Source organism: Branchiostoma lanceolatum, chromosome 14 (genome assembly GCF_035083965.1).
Source record: "Branchiostoma lanceolatum isolate klBraLanc5 chromosome 14, klBraLanc5.hap2, whole genome shotgun sequence".
NCBI classification, from domain to species: Eukaryota; Metazoa; Chordata; class Leptocardii; order Amphioxiformes; family Branchiostomatidae; genus Branchiostoma; species Branchiostoma lanceolatum.
In genome coordinates, this window is record NC_089735.1 from 17,851,434 (window position 1) to 17,868,919 (window position 17,486).

The following is a 17,486-nucleotide window of genomic DNA, read 5'->3' on the forward strand; positions in this document are numbered from 1 at the left end:
ATTTGCGTTTTTATATGAAACACTTGTTTTATATCTAAAACGAATGATATAAAGAAGGTAAAGTTACCTCGTATTTAGATAACAAACAGACGATTCCACTAGAGATTTTGGTGAGGAGTCGTGCTTCATTTGTCAATAAAAAGTAACATTTTCTTTTTCAAAGCAACTCGAGCATTAATTTACTATAAAAATATATATTAAGTGCATATAATTCTATATGCATTCAGTATGAAGTAAATTATTGAGGTTTTCCCTGTACAATAGAATGGCATAGTCTAAAAATGGCGGGTATTTTGAGCATGACTTTTCCTCAAGTTTTCGTACGTTTGAGCTAAAATTCATTTTGCAGACAATATAGAGGAGAAGAGTACTGTCAGAATTTTATCACATTGTACAAAGAGAAAACTTTCAGGTTTGTACGGGTAAGTGCTGCTACGTTTTGATACAATAAGCCCCCAAAGTGGTATTTAGGGGAGGGGATGATGATGATGATGATGAGGGGAGGGGGGCAAGGGGAGATTCGATCAATCAATCAATCGTTCGCAAGTAAAGCAAAAGGTAGTCGGAAGTCCCATAGCCTTTTTGAGGCTGTAGAGACAGTGCAGCTTGTTATCTTCTGTATCTAGGTCATGGTATTGGAAGGCAGAGCCCAACCCTCTCCTTCCAAGCATTTTAGGTGTCTTCAAGGTATTTTAACGTTACCTCCCCAACCGAAGTCTGGTATCCATTTTTACACCGGGGTGGAGTGGGGAAAGTTCATTTCCAAAGGATACAGCGTCTAGCCATCCTGTGACCTCTCGATCTCGTGTCTCGGCCATTGAACGCAACCAGGCACTACAGAGGTCTACTGAAACAAAGAGGCGAGTAGAACAGTCTTCTGACTCCCGGGGATCGAACCCAGGCCCGCTAGCGCATAGCCCACGCACGCTAACCACTAGGCTAAAAGGTCCGGACCGGTTAGACTAGTCAGTTAGTGGCACTTGAACCCCATTGTTACACTACTCCCCCTTTCCTTTTTAAGATTCGAATCTCGGAGTTTAATATCCCTGTGCGGCACATTTTGCCATCACACACAGGGTCGGTGTGGGAACCACTGAAACAAAGAGGTGAGTAGAAATAGACTCCTGGCTCCCAGGATCGAACCCGGGCCCGCCAGAGCACAGCCCACACACGCTAACCTCTAGGTTAAAAGTTAGACTGGTCAGTTTAATAGTGGATTAGTGGTGCTTGAACCCCACTGTTATGCTACTAGTAAAAATTCATGTCTGATATCGTGCAACTGACACTAAACTTTGATCGTTGTTAAACTGAAACTTTATTTTCCCCGTTGTCATCCTTTAGTCAAACTTCCATTATTTTTGCCATGAGACGATCAGCAGCTCCATCCAAGCTCCATGCAGCCAAGAGGCCGAGGTTTAACCCTCCATTCGCTGCAGCACAAGTCACCCAGCCGCATGTGCAACAGGTATGGAGATGAACTATGTGTTCATTTATCAAAAACCATTTATTATATGAGTCATTATGACTTGCTGATAAGGTCGTTTGCCATTCCCAGTACACATGTGCAAGGTCAATTTCTCAAAGTAAAAATTTCTCAAATAGAGATCGTAATAAACCAAACCAAACTAAATCAAAGGTGAAGGCCCCTGGTTTGTAAACAGTTCTTGTCACGACCATTATTATTATCCTACATGGTTTTTACATGTCCAGACTCTGTTGGTCGACTTGCATAACATGTTGGACGTGTTTTGTTTGTGTCTCAGTGGCCTTTACCTTTGACCTTGTAAATTTGGAATGGTGAACAAGCTTATTGATTGATTAAAACCAGAATTCCTACTTGACAAACTTGACTACTCTAATATCTGACTTTTTGAAGTTACCATATGCGATATATTTAGGTATGAATGAGTGTCTCTCTTTCTCTCTCTAATTTTTTTTTGTTCTTGCCACTATCTGTATGCAAAGGAGCCAAGTAAAGCATCTCAACCAGCACCTGTGTTAAGACAACCAGCAGCTCAGCCGGCATCTTCCAAGTCTCATCCCAAACATCGTCTTCTCAGCATTCTGGAAACACCAAAACCAGCGTCCCACTGCGTAACAGAACCATCCGTCAACCACAGTACTTCTGATCCACAGGACACTCCCAACTTCGCTCTCTCTCATCCTGACCAATGGGAAGAGGAGGTTGAGAACCAATCAGAAGGCACTTTACAACCACAGACATTTAACCAAAATGTGGAAAATCATAAACAACAGTTACGGCCTGTTCTGAGTAAAAAAAATTCAACTCAAAAACCTTTAGCTCACATACATGTACAAGCAAAGCAAACTTCTGTCAATAGTACGGGCCTAGGAGAGGGTAGTGTTCAGGGTCGCTACTATAACGTCATGTGGTGTAAGGTATCGGGGAGGAAACACAAGAGATGGGAGGGGGATGCAGTGCTGGTTGTACACAAGAGATCAGTAGAGCTGTTGGACACTGAAGGGAAGAAGATCGGTGGAGCGAGTGGGTACAAGACAACAGAGCTGTCCGAGATGACGGAGGGACAGACACTGAAGGTGGGAGGGAGGGAGGTGGAGATATATGATGAGGTGAGATATGGCATAGCCTGGTATCCATCTATGTGAGATATGGTTTAGCCTGGTATCCATCTATGTGAGATATGGTGTAGCCTGGTATCCATCTACATGTATGTGAGATATGGTGTAGCCTGGTATCTATCCATGTGAGATATGGTTTAGCCTGGTATCCATCTATGTGAGATATGGTGTAGCCTGGTATCCATCTACATGTATGTGAGATATGGTGTAGCCTGGTATCTATCCATGTGAGATATGGTTTAGCCTGGTATCCATCTATGTGAGGTATGGTGTAGCCTGGTATCCATCCATGTGAGATATGGTTTAGCCTGGTATCTATCCATGTGAGATATGGTGTAGCCTGGTATCCATCTATGTGAGGTATGGTGTAGCCTGGTATCCATCTACATGTATGTGAGATATGGTGTAGCCTGGTATCTATCCATGTGAGATATGGTTTAGCCTGGTATCCATCTATGTGAGGTATGGTGTAGCCTGGTATCCATCCATGTGAGGTATGGTTTAGCCTGGTATCTATCCATGTGAGATATGGTGTAGCCTGGTATCTATCCATGTGAGATATGGTGTAGCCTGGTATCTATCCATGTGAGGTATGGTATAGCCTGGTATCCATCTATGTGAGATATGGTGTAGCCTGGTATCCATCCATGTGAGATATGGTGTAGCCAGGTATCCATCCATGTGAGGTATGGTGTAGCCTGGTATCCATCCAGGTGAGGTATGGTGTAGCTAGCCTCCGATGCAGACTCAACCCGGCTGTTTTCTTTTTCAAGTTATTGTTTTTATACAATTATATATTTTTTTTCTTATTGCTGGCCGGGATAGAGTCTGCGGCACAAAAGGAAATTAAAAATCACTTAGTGGCAATCGGCATGGACTTGTGAAGTCCACGCTCCGCGGAGGGTGCACGCACCGCTGGCTCCGCGTTCTCACGTCGTAACCATGCGACCTGCATTGTCCTGAAAAGTTTCCATAATTTGAGGTGCATTGGGGTCACCGTCTCTTTCAAAACACGAAAGTCAGGAACTAACCAGGTAATACAGAACCGCCTTGGTTTGACATACGCCCGTAATTGATGATATTTCCCGAGAGGAGTGTGTAACTGTTGCACGGGAGGTTTGTGGGTTCCCCCAGGTTGAGGCCATCAGACGCCGTCAAAGGAAATATTGTTTGGTGGAGTTTCTAGCTGACCATGGCAAATCGATTTGTTTTCAAATTTGGCTAATTTTGCAAAGGAACCTAAGATGATGTTGCATATCAGCCTACTAAGACATGTGGATTTGTTTTTAAAGTGGCCGTCTGAAGTGGTGACCTCACTTGCCCCCCTCCCCAATTCTGCTTTCGAACTGATACATAAACATCCGACAAAACTAACCGACCGCCTTCAATAGAATAAATGCCCGCATTGATTTAAAAGATAGTTTTAGTCTCGCCGACTTTGCTAACCCCGACGTGTGTGTTTAGCTGAAATTTAACTCCCGTAACAAACCAGGCGTGTGCCGGGCCCATAGAGTCAATTGTTCCTCGCGTACGTGTGAATTACCCTTGCGCGAACATGTGAATTGCCCTTGCGCGAACATGTCAATAACCTCTCTGAAAGACTTTTTTAATCTTCTTTTCTTTGTGCCGCCGACTGGACGCAGACTCTATCCCGGCCAGCAATATGAAAAAAATAGTATAAAAACAATAACTTGAAAAAGAAAGCAGCCGGGTTGAGTCTGCATCGGAGGCTATGGTGTAGCCAGGTATCCATCCATGTGAGGTATGGTGTAGCCTGGTATCCATCCATGTGAGATATGGTGTAGCCTGGTATCCATCCATGTGAGATATGGTGTAGCCTGGTATCCATCCATGTGAGGTATGGTGTAGCCAGGTATCCATCCATGTGAGGTATGGTGTAGCCTGGTATCCATCCATTTGAGGTATGGTGTAGCCAGGTATCCATCCATGTGAGGTATGGTGTAGCCTGGTATCCATCCATGTGAGGTATGGTGTAGCCTGGTATCCATCCATGTGAGATATGGTGTAGCCTGGTATCCATCTATGTGAGGTATGGTGTAGCCAGGTATCCATCCATGTGAGGTATGGTGTAGCCTGGTATCCATCCATGTGAGGTATGGTGTAGCCTGGTATCCATCCATGTGAGGTACATGTATGGTGTAGCCAGGTATCCATCCATGTGAGGTATGGTGTAGCCTGGTATCCATCCATGTGAGGTATGGTGTAGCCTGGTATCCATCTATGTGAGATATGATTTAGCCTGGTATCCATCCATGTAGTATGACTTTGGTCTGCTGCCTAATGCCAAAAAATGATGGTCACTCCCTGCCGGAAGTGAACCAGTGCTACGGCTGAGTGAGTGTTTGCCTTGAATTCAGGAGGTCGTGAGTTTGATCCCCAAATGATTCATACCAGAGACTTAAAAAATGGTACATGCTGCTTAGCACTCAACATGCAGGAACGAGTATTGTTGTTGAACACACACTAGCCTCTTGTGATTGCACAAAGTTGTGTGGTCCAAGGGCTTTTGAAACGGAGATGGGCACTGCCCTATATGCACCATCTGGTGCTGGAAGGACTTTAACTTGATTCAACTAAATACAGAATAGGGGAGTGGACCAAAGAGTTATAAGGCTTATACGATATGGTAACCATCCTTTTGTATCAGATTCCATTGTTTGGTTTGTAATAACAGTTGATTGATTGATCTGTTGTCCCAGTGCCCTCATCCTTTGGAATTGCCTTTGTACTAGTAGTATCCTAGTATTTTCTTTGGTGTTGGCTTATAGATTTCACTTGAAGACTGGAATTCTGGGAAGTGTTTCCAGAGCATAGCAAGCTCATCATCCCCCGACCCTGTTCCTGCAAAGGTGCAGCCTAAACCCAAGCCTTTCACAAATCCTATGAAGGACAAACAGGCTGCAACACAGAGGAAATCAGCAGGGGGAGCCAGTGTACCACAAACTGTTGCACCAAGGTTTGACCCAACAGGTGAGAAACTGGAAAACGTGCATTGTGGACCAAAACAGAACCTAAGATACAGAGGAATCATCTAGAAGAAATATTGTGCATAAAGTAATGTTAAATACAGTACCAGTAAGAAGTGTGGCATTTGCGGTCATATCGTAATGTTACATGCTTTATTGTCACTGATATTCCTTCAAATTCAGTACATTGAAGATGTCAACTAACCTATGCACACTGTATTTCCTTGAGAATGCTCATTAACATTGAAGTGTACTCACATAACCACCCAGGGTTCTTTCTGGAAGAATATTGCAAGGGGGTCATTGCAAAGTGACCAAGCAGGGGATGGTGTGGAAGGAGGGGTGTCCTCCCTTTGTGTGGAGGTTTAGAGAAAATTAAGATAACATGGGGCATTTTAAGGCTTACAATGACAAAATTACTGTCAGACAGGTCATAATTGAAGACTGGCCACATGTTACCTAGTAGCATCCCTGGTCAATCAGAATCTTATGCTTCGGGGCAAAACGCCCCGTAACCCACTTTTGAAAAAGTCCTGTTACTTGGGTGTAGCTTGGATTTTGAAACAGTGATGTAAGTAACTGTAAGTATTACCCTGCATATAGCTGAGGGGGTGCTGGTGATGCCTCGCCCCTCCCCTGCCCACCAGTGGAAGTACAACCCTACCGGTCAGGCCCTGGTGGACATTGTGGTGGACCCTCACCTGTCCAGACACCTCCGGCCACACCAGAGAGACGGGGTCATCTTCCTGTACCTATGTGTCATGGGGATGAGGTAAGGACTTAGACACTAGAACAGTAGAACCTGTACATAAGGACCGCCTGGCCAATGTGTCCACTTTTTGGTAGTCCCTTAGATGTTCTTTCCTATTAACACAAGCATTAAGAATCCTGTCTATAGTGACCACCTGTTCACAAAGACGAGATTTTCTCTGTTCCCTGACTGGCAGTTTTAACAGTACTGTTCCCAATGCAACAGATACAACTGTATGTCTGTAACTTATAACTCTTTTGACTTGCCTACGTATACCAGAGACCACCCAGGCTTGGGAGCTATCCTAGCTGACTCCATGGGCCTGGGTAAGACCCTACAGTGTATCAGCCTGATATGGACCTTACTGAAGCAGGGTCCTTATGGAGGCAAGCCAGTCCTGCACAGGATTCTTATTGTCACTCCAGGTGAGGTTCCGCATGAATATTGTTGGATTGTTACCTTTGCCAAGAATGTCATGTTTTTAGTAGTGTTTGTTTGTGTGCGTGTGTATCTGTGTGTGTCGATGAATAGCATAACCCGATATTGCCTGGATGGATTGTATTGATATTCGATGTGTTGGTAGGTCTTGATCTTGAGACCTTGCAATGATTAGATTTTGAGCCTCCTTGTGGATTGGTACAGTATTGCAGTGGAACCTCCGTTTTTTTATATCTTGTGTTTTGGACATGCCATATGGTCGTGATTTTTGAGTAGTCAATAGCTCTTGGGGCAGAGAGTAGGTGGTGTAGGTTTGGGGCATCTAGCAGCCTTTAATTTTTGGACCTGCAGGAGTAGGTTTTGTTTCAAGTAGTCCACTGTTTTCTGCTGCTGCAGTAGTCGAAACTTCCTGCAGCTGCAATCAGCCTGTGTAACTTTGTTTCAAACTTTGAAAGAAATAAAGAAGCGGTTGAAAAATCTTCATGATTTTTGGTATGTAGATAGCTTGTTGTATTATGTAATGCATAACCAATATGTACAAAGTATGTTTTTTTTAGAATAGAGATGGTTGCAGTTTCCTCTGTATATTTACGCAGGCTTTGATTCATTGACAACTTTTACACAGTATGAATACCTTCCAAAGAAAAAACTTCGTTGCTAGTAAATATGGTTTTGAGTTGGTTATCATTATAATTTCGATCTAGACCTTTTCTGCAATCTAATGTAGACATTTTTTCATCTAAACTTTCTTGCAGCAGCACTAATCTTAGATGGCTTGTTTTACAGGTAGTCTTGTCAAGAACTGGGTGAAGGAATTCAAGAAATGGCTTGGGAATGAGCGCTGTAAGGTGTATGCAGTGGGGCAGGTTTGTGTGTTTTAGAAATTATGACATTGTGACAAAGAGTGCTTTTAATTTACCTAAAAGTTTTTCAGTAACATTTCATCTCTGTTAGTCCTGATCTGACTCTGCTAACAAGTGTTGTTCCCCTTTGTAACACAATAACAAAAACAAATCCTTTTGTGCAATGAAAGTGAAAAATGGAAAAATATGCAATAAACCACATAGTTAGGGATTCTGTATCTGTATAGCCACTATAACCGCCCTTCTGCGTAACACAGCAGCTCCGCAAGCACGTGGCACAGCAACAGCTGGTTATATTATTACACTGAATGGCCGGATTGAGAGTGAGAGTGTAATGCAAAATACAACTTTTTAAATTGTCATTTGTCTTTCTGCACACTGTACTATACAGTTAATACTGTAAATGTCTTAAAGTTTGTGGAGATTTTATGTCACGGTACTGAGAAAATGGAGTGTTTGCAATGGTTTTGCGGTTGAAACAAGGGGATACTTAGGTGGCAGAAGGCAGAACAAGCATTTTCTTGGTGGTTTTAAGTTTGTAGTGCAAAGGTTACCACAAATACTGCGAACATCAGACCACCGCTAAAATTTCATCATTTACAGTACTTTGAAATGTGACAATTTTGTCTTTCCCCAGGACAGTAGAGTTGCTGAGTTTACCCGGTCCCCCCTCTATCCTGTCATGATCATCAGCTATGAGATGCTGGTCAGGTCCCTCAGGGATGTCGAGAAGATCAACTTTGACCTGATCGTGTGTGACGAGGGACACCGGCTCAAGAACACCAACATCAAAACCACCTCCTCTGTCTCTGGGCTGGCAGCTAGGAGAAGGATAGTACTAACAGGTACCCTATATCATGTTAATAGTATAGTTATTATTCCCTTTGCCATTAGGTTATATTTTCGGGTGCATTTGTTAACACAATAAGTCAAGAATGCCTGGTTGGATCGTCTAGATATCTGGTGTGTGTGTACTCAGAATGATTAGATTTTGGCCCCCTAGTAGCTTAAGCTTGTTATGGTACTGCAGCCAAACGTCGCTTTGGATATCTTGTGTTCTGGACATGCTATGGTCATGAACCAGCTTTCGCCCTACTATATGTTGTATGTTGTAGCAATTGTATATTTTTGAACCATGAATATGTAATGATATATGTTGATAGAGCAGCGTTCGAAATACCCGTCTGCAATCTGCAAATTGCATAAAGATTTTCAAGATTGCAGAAGAAAAATTAAACAATCTGCAATTTTGCAGAAGAAAAAAATCAGAGTCGGGAATCAATGGCTCTCAATCCAGGAGATTATATAGACTTACTAGTACCAAGCAAACTAGCGGCGCTGTAAATAAACTGAAGCCCACAGCGCCGCGCGAGATGGCGGCGTTTCGGTGCGTTCCGACTGCCTGGTGCTACTTGAGGTCAGTTTTTTTGGGGGGTTTCGCACACTTTCCGTGATAACTTCGGGGACGAATCATGTGAGAAAATGACAAATTCGTGCATTTCCGTCAACCCTCTCTAATCTCCGCGGTCACGATCTCGGGGTCGGCAAAAGTGGGGAAAACAATTCCCGGATGTTTCTATCGTAAACAAGTGACGTTCAGTCGCAAGCATGGGGCATGGGCGCGATGGCAGAAGGAACGAAACGGTGGCCACTGCATTAGCCCGTGGTCCTTGAAGTCCAGACGGTAGCGATGAAGTTGAGAACTACTCGGATAGATATTGAGCACCGCCTTGTGTGGAAAAGGCGGAACATTTTCTCCTGTGCCGACACGGGGGCACCCACGTGAAAAACTAACATCGCCGGGACGTCTCTGGAGTCTCCCCGAATGTCCTAAGTTGGAGTCCGATGTTTGAAACCTATAAATGTTTCAGATTTATACAAAAAAACTACACAGAGGCCAAGGTTTGCATAAGAGCATTTTATTTTGAATTTCATTTTTTTCTCTCGGTTTTCGTCATGTTTTCTGAGGGCCGTGGCTGTGACACAGGTCGTACGATCTTATTTATTAATCATAATAGGCATCAACACGTATTTCTCGCAAGGATATAATTCCCTTGTCCTTCTTATCAGGCAGGCTGTTGAATTTGTTTTTAATTTTGATACACATACTGAAATGATCAAACGAATATTTGATTTGATTGATATTGAATAAATGTACTTTTGCTGTTGCAATTTTCGCTATTAATTTGAATATTTCTCACACACATGCATGTTATTCCTCTTAAAAACTTTGCTAGTGATAAACAAAGATAGAGTGAGAGAATGAAGAATTACAGCAATGTTGCAAAGCTCTAGATATAATGTAAGTAAGTAGGCATTATTAAGTTGAGAAAGTTGTACATGTAGTATGGAGGCATGTGTATTTGCAGAAAATATTTTCAAATTGCAGAAAAAAATTTTGACATTCTGCAATATTGCAGAACACTGAAAAAAAGTATTTCTACCACTGATAGAGTTATTAAGACTCAAATGACTCACAGTGTATCTCTGTTGTATTGTATCTGACCCTTACCTCTTCCCTCATGACCTCAATGAAAAGCAGCCTGCGTGCCGATTTGAGCTAATCATGAATAAACAAATGTTCAAACAAACAAACAAACAAACAAACAAACAAACAAATAATTTTTGAGTGGTAGGTAGCTCTTGATCTTCATGTGATAACTGAAATGTAAGTTTGAAATGAAGCTGCACTTTGAAAGGAAACTGGCAAGGCAAGCTACATGTGTATATACTACCCTCTAAGGAAAATCATGAAAGTGTTTTAATATAAAAAGCTGAAGTTATCCTGTTTACAAATCAACCAACAAATGTAACACTAAATGAAATAAACCCCCCACTGACATACCTTGGTGGAAGTAATATGTAGATTGTGTTCTAAAGATAGTTTTTCTTATTTTTGTCACAGGCACTCCCATCCAGAATGACCTCCAAGAGCTCCACTCCATTGTTGACTTCTGTAACCCCGGAGTGTTGGGACCAATCACTGCCTTCAGGAAGGTGTACGAGGAACCAATCGTCAGGTCATCATCTCCTCTGTTTGAAAATCAACTTTCTACTTTTCTGTTACAGATTCTCTATTTGGTGACATGGCATTGTTTTGTTAAGCTGCTTGGACAACATTGTTAGGTGGTTGCTTAATGTTGGCGTATGTGTCAAGAGTTGCAATTGGTTACTGTTTATTATTTTCAAAATCTTGCCCTACGCCAATGGAGCTACCCAAGAACATGAGGAATAGCAGAAAGTGTCTATGAGTTGCTAACTACGTTTTAAGTTATGGAAGATGTAGACCTACCTTTTTCATGTGTGGCTTACATCATGTTACAATTTAACCGAAACATTATAGAATTTCAAATTCTAAGATCTCATAAGATGCTTTGTGTTCCAATTTGACTGAAGGCAAATAGGTAAAACTTGAATATTACTGCCGTCATTTCAGATCTCACCAGCCAGAGGCTACAGAGGCGGAGAGAACGTTGGGCGCGACGCGTGCAGAGGAACTGTCTCGCCTCACGGGCCAGTTCACGCTACGGCGGACAGAAGACGTCAACAACAAGTATCTCCCTCCCAAGGTGGAGGCTGTTGTATTCTGCAGACCCACCCCCCTGCAGCTAGACATCTATAGGAAACTGCTGTGTTCTCGGGTGCTCAGGTCTTTTCTATACAGTAACAGGTACGACCCTTCAATATCAGTGTCTTAGATTTGATGTGTTTCAAACCTTTGCAGACATTAGAAACTAGGATTATCATCTGCAATGTGATCATCTTACTAAAAAATGGTAGGTAGGTAGTCTCTCCCAGGGACATGTTTGACTGTACCTTGGTATGATATACTGTTAGGTCTTCGAGATAACTGTTATACGAGATAACTGAAAGAAACAACTTGATAGATTTTGTAAACAGTCAGACATTTCAGACAGAAGTCAACTTTATCTTTCGTTAGTGACCGAGTTGGTGACTGAAATGGCTGACTATTTACAGAATCTATAGAGTTGCTTGAGTAACTGTTATTTTGTGTATCTTATTACCTGATTGTCTACTCTTCATTGGCATCTTCTGGTGTTGTTTGTACAGACCCACAGATGGAAGTTTACACCTGATGTGTATCTCAGCCTTAAAGAAGCTCTGCAATGACCCCTGTCTGATCTACACTGCTGCAAAACAGGTATGAATGATGATGGGCTTATATATTATGTCCCTTTTCCCATCACTGGTCTTTTTTGTCTCTTTTTGAAATGTTAGTGCTGTTCTTTCTTGCTTACTCTCACTGTTACATTGATGTTCAGCTTTTTTGCCAGTTTTTGCTAAGTACAAGTACATCTATTCAAGCCTGAAACTTTTCTGACACCAATATGAAGTCTGATTGTATTCAATGGTTTGCATTTTTTTCCTTTTTATAGTGAGTTTCTTGAGAAAGATCAACAAAGTTGAAGCTGGTGAAAAGTGTATCAGAAGTCTCAGCAGACATTTCTTCCAACCTTTCAGTGATGTGTTGATTTGTTCATTTCTAGTGTAGACCCCAGGATTGAACTCACCCATGGATTCACTGCTTGGCCATCAGGATCAAATTCAAGCCTGGGCTTATACACCCAGCTCGGACATGTTGTTATAAGGGATTGCATTCGTTGTGACCATTTTTTTCTAAGAGTTACAGTTTAACCCACTGTGCTCTTCCATCAAACTCCCTGCAGTGCATGGCTGTTGTGTAAAAGTGAGATGTACTGAATGCTGTTTGCTGCACTAGGCAGAAGACAAGGCCCCCAGTTTCCTGGAGGATGAGGATGAACTCTTTGGGATTGACCAGATGGGAGAGTCCATCTACAAGGATGTGCTCCCACTCTTTCCCAGGGGATATGATCCCAACAGGTCAGCTTCTTCTCACTATCGCAGGAGAGTTAAACGTCTTTTGAACTTAGTGAAATTCCATTATCTTATACCATTTACTATCTCTTAGAGGAAAGGTAAACTTAAAATTGAAAAGCCTAATATATATGATGCTAGATATATGATGCTAGATATACCCAAATGTCAAGCTCTCACTTCATGTTTTACATAACTCATAGTTCAGGGATCTTCCACTTTTTGAAACTCATGTCGTGCTGACAGCTACTTGACTGACTGATTGAGTTTTGTGACAGTTCTGATAATACACATGTATATGAATAGGGCTTTTTTGTTGGCTTTCACAATGATTGGCTTTCACAATGATGGATTTCTAGGAATTTTCCAACAAACTAGAGAGAATTGACGAGTTATCAGGTATTTCCAAGTATTTCCAGTAGCCATCAGCACAGCGCCAATTTGAAGGGTGGGAAAACCCCGAACTATGATGTACTTATGTTAAACAAGGGAGAACTTGACTTTGGACTATATTTAGTATAGTAGGCTTTTCAATTTTAAGCTTTCCTTTAACTGCCATGATCTTTACTGCATGCTTGTTCCCTAACAGTGCAAGCCCTGAGTATTCTGGGAAGCTGCAGGTCCTGGCAGATCTGCTAGGGTCCTTGTACTCAGAGGGGCCCAGAGAGAGGATTGTGGTGGTGTCCAACTACACACAGACCTTAGACATGGTACAGGTAGGTGCCATCACACTATACATGTGTTTAAACAATACAACCTTTAAGCTCAATAAAAGATATGTCCCTGTGGCACACGTGCTTGGCCATCTGGATCAAATTCCGTCGATCCGTGGGCCGGAGTTTGATCCTAGTGTCGACCCCAGCTCTGACATGTTGTAAGAGATTGCATTTATCATTTTGGATGGTGATGTAAAGCTGATGGTCACTTGTATGGGGGAGCGTCAGGCACAAGCCTGAAGTGTCAAACCTCTGCATGTAACAGAACCCAACACACTTATCAAGAATAGTAGGGGTGATCCAGGTTGCTTGGGCAAAAACATGAGCCACATTGCACTACTGCTAGCTACTTGAAAAAATGTTATGCTTCAAATTTTACCTTGAAGGAGTTTGGAAAGCAGGAACTTGGACCTCCATTTTCTTCCGACATATCTTTTGTAGAATGTACTTAACAATTTCAGTCATGATTTTCTCTGTCTTCTCCTTTATTCTAGGAGCTGTGTAAATCACAGAGTTATGGTTATCTGAGGCTGGATGGTAGCACACCTACTGGCAAGAGACAACAGATTGTGGAGCGATTCAATGACAAGTACTGCAAGTAAGGCTCTGTTGTTTTTGTGATCTGAACAGTAACATCCATATGTTGACAATCTTCACAGGGAATTAAAAGTGTTTTCCCTTTATCGTTGGTGGAGGATTAAATTGACATTATTTTAGATAATGGTTTTGATACTGTAGATCATTGTCAATGGAGTGAAAGAATGTGTTAAGGATGATTATGAAAAGAGATTTACAAAAAAGTGTTAATTAGGTGCACCTGTGTACCTATTTCCTAAAGTGAATTACGAGCCCTGTTGTATTTCCTTTTCAGGGACTTTGTGTTCCTCCTGAGCACCAAGGCCGGCGGGGTGGGGCTGAACCTGATCGGAGCGTCTCGCCTGGTGCTGTACGACATCGACTGGAACCCCGCTAACGACCTGCAGGCCATGGCGCGCGTGTGGCGCGACGGACAGCCCAGGGTTGTGCACATCTACAGGCTCATCACTACTGGTAACGCAACAGCTTGTAGTACAGTTATTTTAGCTTGACATAGCTCTTACATAGTTTACATGTAAATTTTGGTAACCTGTAACTTGCATGCAAACACACACAAAAGTGTATTTTTTGAGGCCAGGTGGTTGCTCAAGTCGGCTTGTTGAATTTAGCAGGCTAGTGCCTGCAAAAATTCTCACGTTGAAATGGCTGCAGCTGCTGGGTTGGGTGCCGCTGTCAGTTCGGTTGTTGAATGGGGTATGAAGGCCCTCCGGGGCCCACAAAAAAGTAGTTGTGGTTGGGTAAGGCAGTTAGTTGCTCAGCAGAAGGTCTTAACTATGTAAAATTGGACGGCACTGTTTTAATGTGGCTTGTGACTGCATGTGGCTGCCCGGCCAGGTTTGATTGTAATTGGTCCTTTTTGAACTCAACAGGAACTATAGAAGAGAAGATCTACCAGCGTCAGATCAGTAAGCAGGGTCTGAGTGGGGCAGTGGTGGACGCCAAGAGTTCCAGTAAGGTGCAGTTCTCAGCAGAGGAGCTGAAGGATCTCTTCACTCTCCACGAGGACACAGACAGTGTCACTCATGACCTGCTGGACTGTGCTGGTGAGACATGTTTTGAACATTTCCTTTGTTCTTTTATTGATCTGGTAAGGGATACATCAGAAAGGACTGTATGCATGTGTGTGTTTGTTTGTTTTTATGTGTACATGCGTTTGTTTGTGTATACATGTATGTTTGTTTTTGTGTGTATGCAGGTTTGTGTGTGTACATGAGTGCATAATGACTGCTCTTCTTTATATTTAGACTTGATCAGCATTTTCACAGACTGTGTTGCTTCCTTTTCATGGTAGGTGGCACTGCATGATGTGTTCCTTGGACTTGACATCATAGAGGAGAATTTCCAGGTAGGATCAGGATACTCATCCTTGTTTTTTCCTGTACCTTCCAGTACCCAGTGGTGACTGTTCAGGCTCCCCGGGTCCAGACAGACCCCAGGCCAGCGTAGCGTCGCGCCCCTGTCAGCTGGGCCAGCCCCAGTCTGCCAGCCTGCTGAAGTCTAACCTGTCCATGGCAGAACTGATGGGGTGGACACACTACAGGGGCCCGCTGGAGGACCGGGACATCCGGGACTATCATCTACTGTCTTCAGGAGACAACATTAGCTATGTGTTTGTTAATGAAACAAACAGTTCACAATCTTAGTGCTTCAGCAATATCTAATGATATTATATTCAAACAAATAAGCTATGCATCTATGAAGGTTAGACATCCAGAGCTAGCATCTGTAGTCTTCAGGAGACAACATCAGATATGTTTTTGTCAATGAAACAACCTTCCACAATCTCATTGCTTCAACACTATCTGATAATTATTACATACAAACAAAAATGCTATGCTTGTAAAGTGTTCATGTCAAAGTACATCACAAAAGTTTTAAGATACTGAAGTTTTATCACCCAATTGCAAAGCCAAATTAGATGAAAATATGTTGATGAAGGTTATACATCCAGGTAACAAGAATCAAGATACACAATTCAAAGTTACTTAAGCATTTTGTAATCTAAAAAATCTATCCAGTTGCTTGAGTTGTGTATAGATAAAAAAAAACATTTAGTTCTTAGCTCTTGGCTCCAAACAAGTTTTCTCATGTAGTATAGTTTGGGATACATTATTTATTATTGACAAGGACGACTGTAACAAATACAGTAGATGTCAGGTTGGTGAGAAAAAAGGAAGTTTAGTGTTTTTAGACAACGTTTTAGAGAGCAGTACAAGACTAGATGCATTACTCTTACCTTACATGCATGCCTCTTTGAGGACTTTGCCCCTAAAAGAGTGAAGCTAGTTTTGCTACTCTAATTTTGCAACCAATTCTTTGTCATGCTCTTAACAACAACCTACTGAAGAAAATAAAAGAATATAGCTAAGGAACTGATATGACTTATAACTTGAAAATGTATACTTGTAACACATGTTAATAATAAGAAACTTTATGTAACACAATGATTGTCCTTTTGAATTCCTGGACAATATTTAATACAACATATTACTAGTGTTAGGAACTTGATAACTGAACATTTTCTCCCTTATATATATGGAAGATGATTACATGTATTGTAAATTGGTGAGTTAACATTATGTAGCTGCATAATGTAAATATAACTGCGCTGTATATTGTAAAGCTGGATTTATGTTTTTCGAGAAGGAGCAGACAGTGGTGGTGGCCATGGTACTGGTCACGTTATCTTGCAGGACAACCTTGCCTTGCTCTGCTTCACGGATCTCCTAGGTGGCGCTTCAGAATGGGGTGGCCATGGTGCTGAAAATGTCATCTTGACCGAATACTAGTACCCTTACCCTGTTGTGCTTCACAGATCTGCTAGGTGGCGCCTCTGAAGGGTTGACCTGCTTTCACTCCATGCATCATCACACACAGTTACAGTTAATGCTGGAGATCTGATGTAGATCCCCAATGACAGCAATCCCAGATTCGGGGCCGTAGGCATCTGTCATCTTCTTTGGCAAAGACAAACGTGTAATGAAAGACATAATCAACCAGGATTGATGTGTTCAAACATGCGTCAAATACCCTAGAACTATGGGAACTAGCTGCCACCAAGTACAGGAGGGACATGCTCAATAGATAGGTTTAAACTACGCTTGCAGCTAGATTTGCAAAGGTTAGGTGCTTCAGGGCGTTCAGTGTCATATGATTAGTTGCAGTCGCGCCGCGTGCCTGTGGAGCTGGTGTAATATGGATAAGGACAGTTATACTGGCAATACAGGTACAGGAAGGTGGCCTTGCACTATGGACACGTCTCCATGGTAACAGTCACGCCCACCAAACGAATAATGCCTCTGTTGAGGTTTGCTTGTGTTTGTAGCAAACATTGTCTCGCAGACAGTATGTGCGTTTCAAACGTCTTCTGAATCATATACAGTATACCGTAGCACCTGAAACAGCTAACGTACAGTAACCTGGACACGACGAGTCCATCGTCCTATCGGAGGGGGACGTAAACCCGGGGCCCCATGTATAAGGGAGCTTTTAGGAGCGGCGTCAAACCTCTACACGCAAAAGAACCCACCACACTAATTCAAAGGATTTAAGGGTTAGCCGGTGTGCGTGACCAAAAAAAGGCAGCCGTAGCGAGGCCGCATTGCACTAATAGCGTCATACTTCGTCCTCAGTCTGAGGTTTGACCGCTTTACATTCTACCTTACAGTACCACAGA

General features: G+C 42.4%; 1 protein-coding gene across 2 annotated transcripts; it reads left to right on the forward strand.

The window, feature by feature from the left end:
* Window positions 1-266: 266 nt before the first annotated feature.
* On the forward strand, window positions 267-16,254 carry LOC136448257 (DNA repair and recombination protein RAD54B-like). 2 transcript variants are annotated; one of them, XM_066447581.1, is made up of 17 exons: window positions 267-422; window positions 1,342-1,465; window positions 1,966-2,592; window positions 5,391-5,592; window positions 6,192-6,360; window positions 6,619-6,764; window positions 7,564-7,643; window positions 8,278-8,485; window positions 10,546-10,660; window positions 11,077-11,310; window positions 11,712-11,802; window positions 12,382-12,503; window positions 13,087-13,213; window positions 13,708-13,811; window positions 14,085-14,263; window positions 14,680-14,853; window positions 15,200-16,254. In XM_066447581.1, exons 2-17 carry the CDS (start codon window positions 1,364-1,366, stop codon window positions 15,451-15,453), a joined length of 2,934 nt encoding a protein of 977 aa, XP_066303678.1. In that variant the 5' UTR covers window positions 267-422; window positions 1,342-1,363; the 3' UTR covers window positions 15,454-16,254. The 2 variants fall into 2 exon arrangements, with proteins under 2 accessions (XP_066303678.1, XP_066303679.1); XM_066447582.1 differs by having other exon boundaries at window positions 267-412.
* The last annotated feature ends 1,232 nt before the right edge of the window (window positions 16,255-17,486 follow it).

What these genes read in the sequence shown, in the direction of transcription:
- LOC136448257 (XM_066447581.1), top strand. Translation starts at nt 1,364, where the DNA reads ATGAGACGATCAGCAGCTCCATCCAAGCTCCATGCAGCCAAGAGGCCG. An exon ending in AGGTGTATGCAGTGGGGCAG is followed by an intron (nt 7,644 to 8,277) that starts GTTTGTGTGTTT and finishes GTCTTTCCCCAG; the next exon opens with GACAGTAGAGTTGCTGAGTT. An exon ending in AGACCTTAGACATGGTACAG is followed by an intron (nt 13,214 to 13,707) that starts GTAGGTGCCATC and finishes CCTTTATTCTAG; the next exon opens with GAGCTGTGTAAATCACAGAG.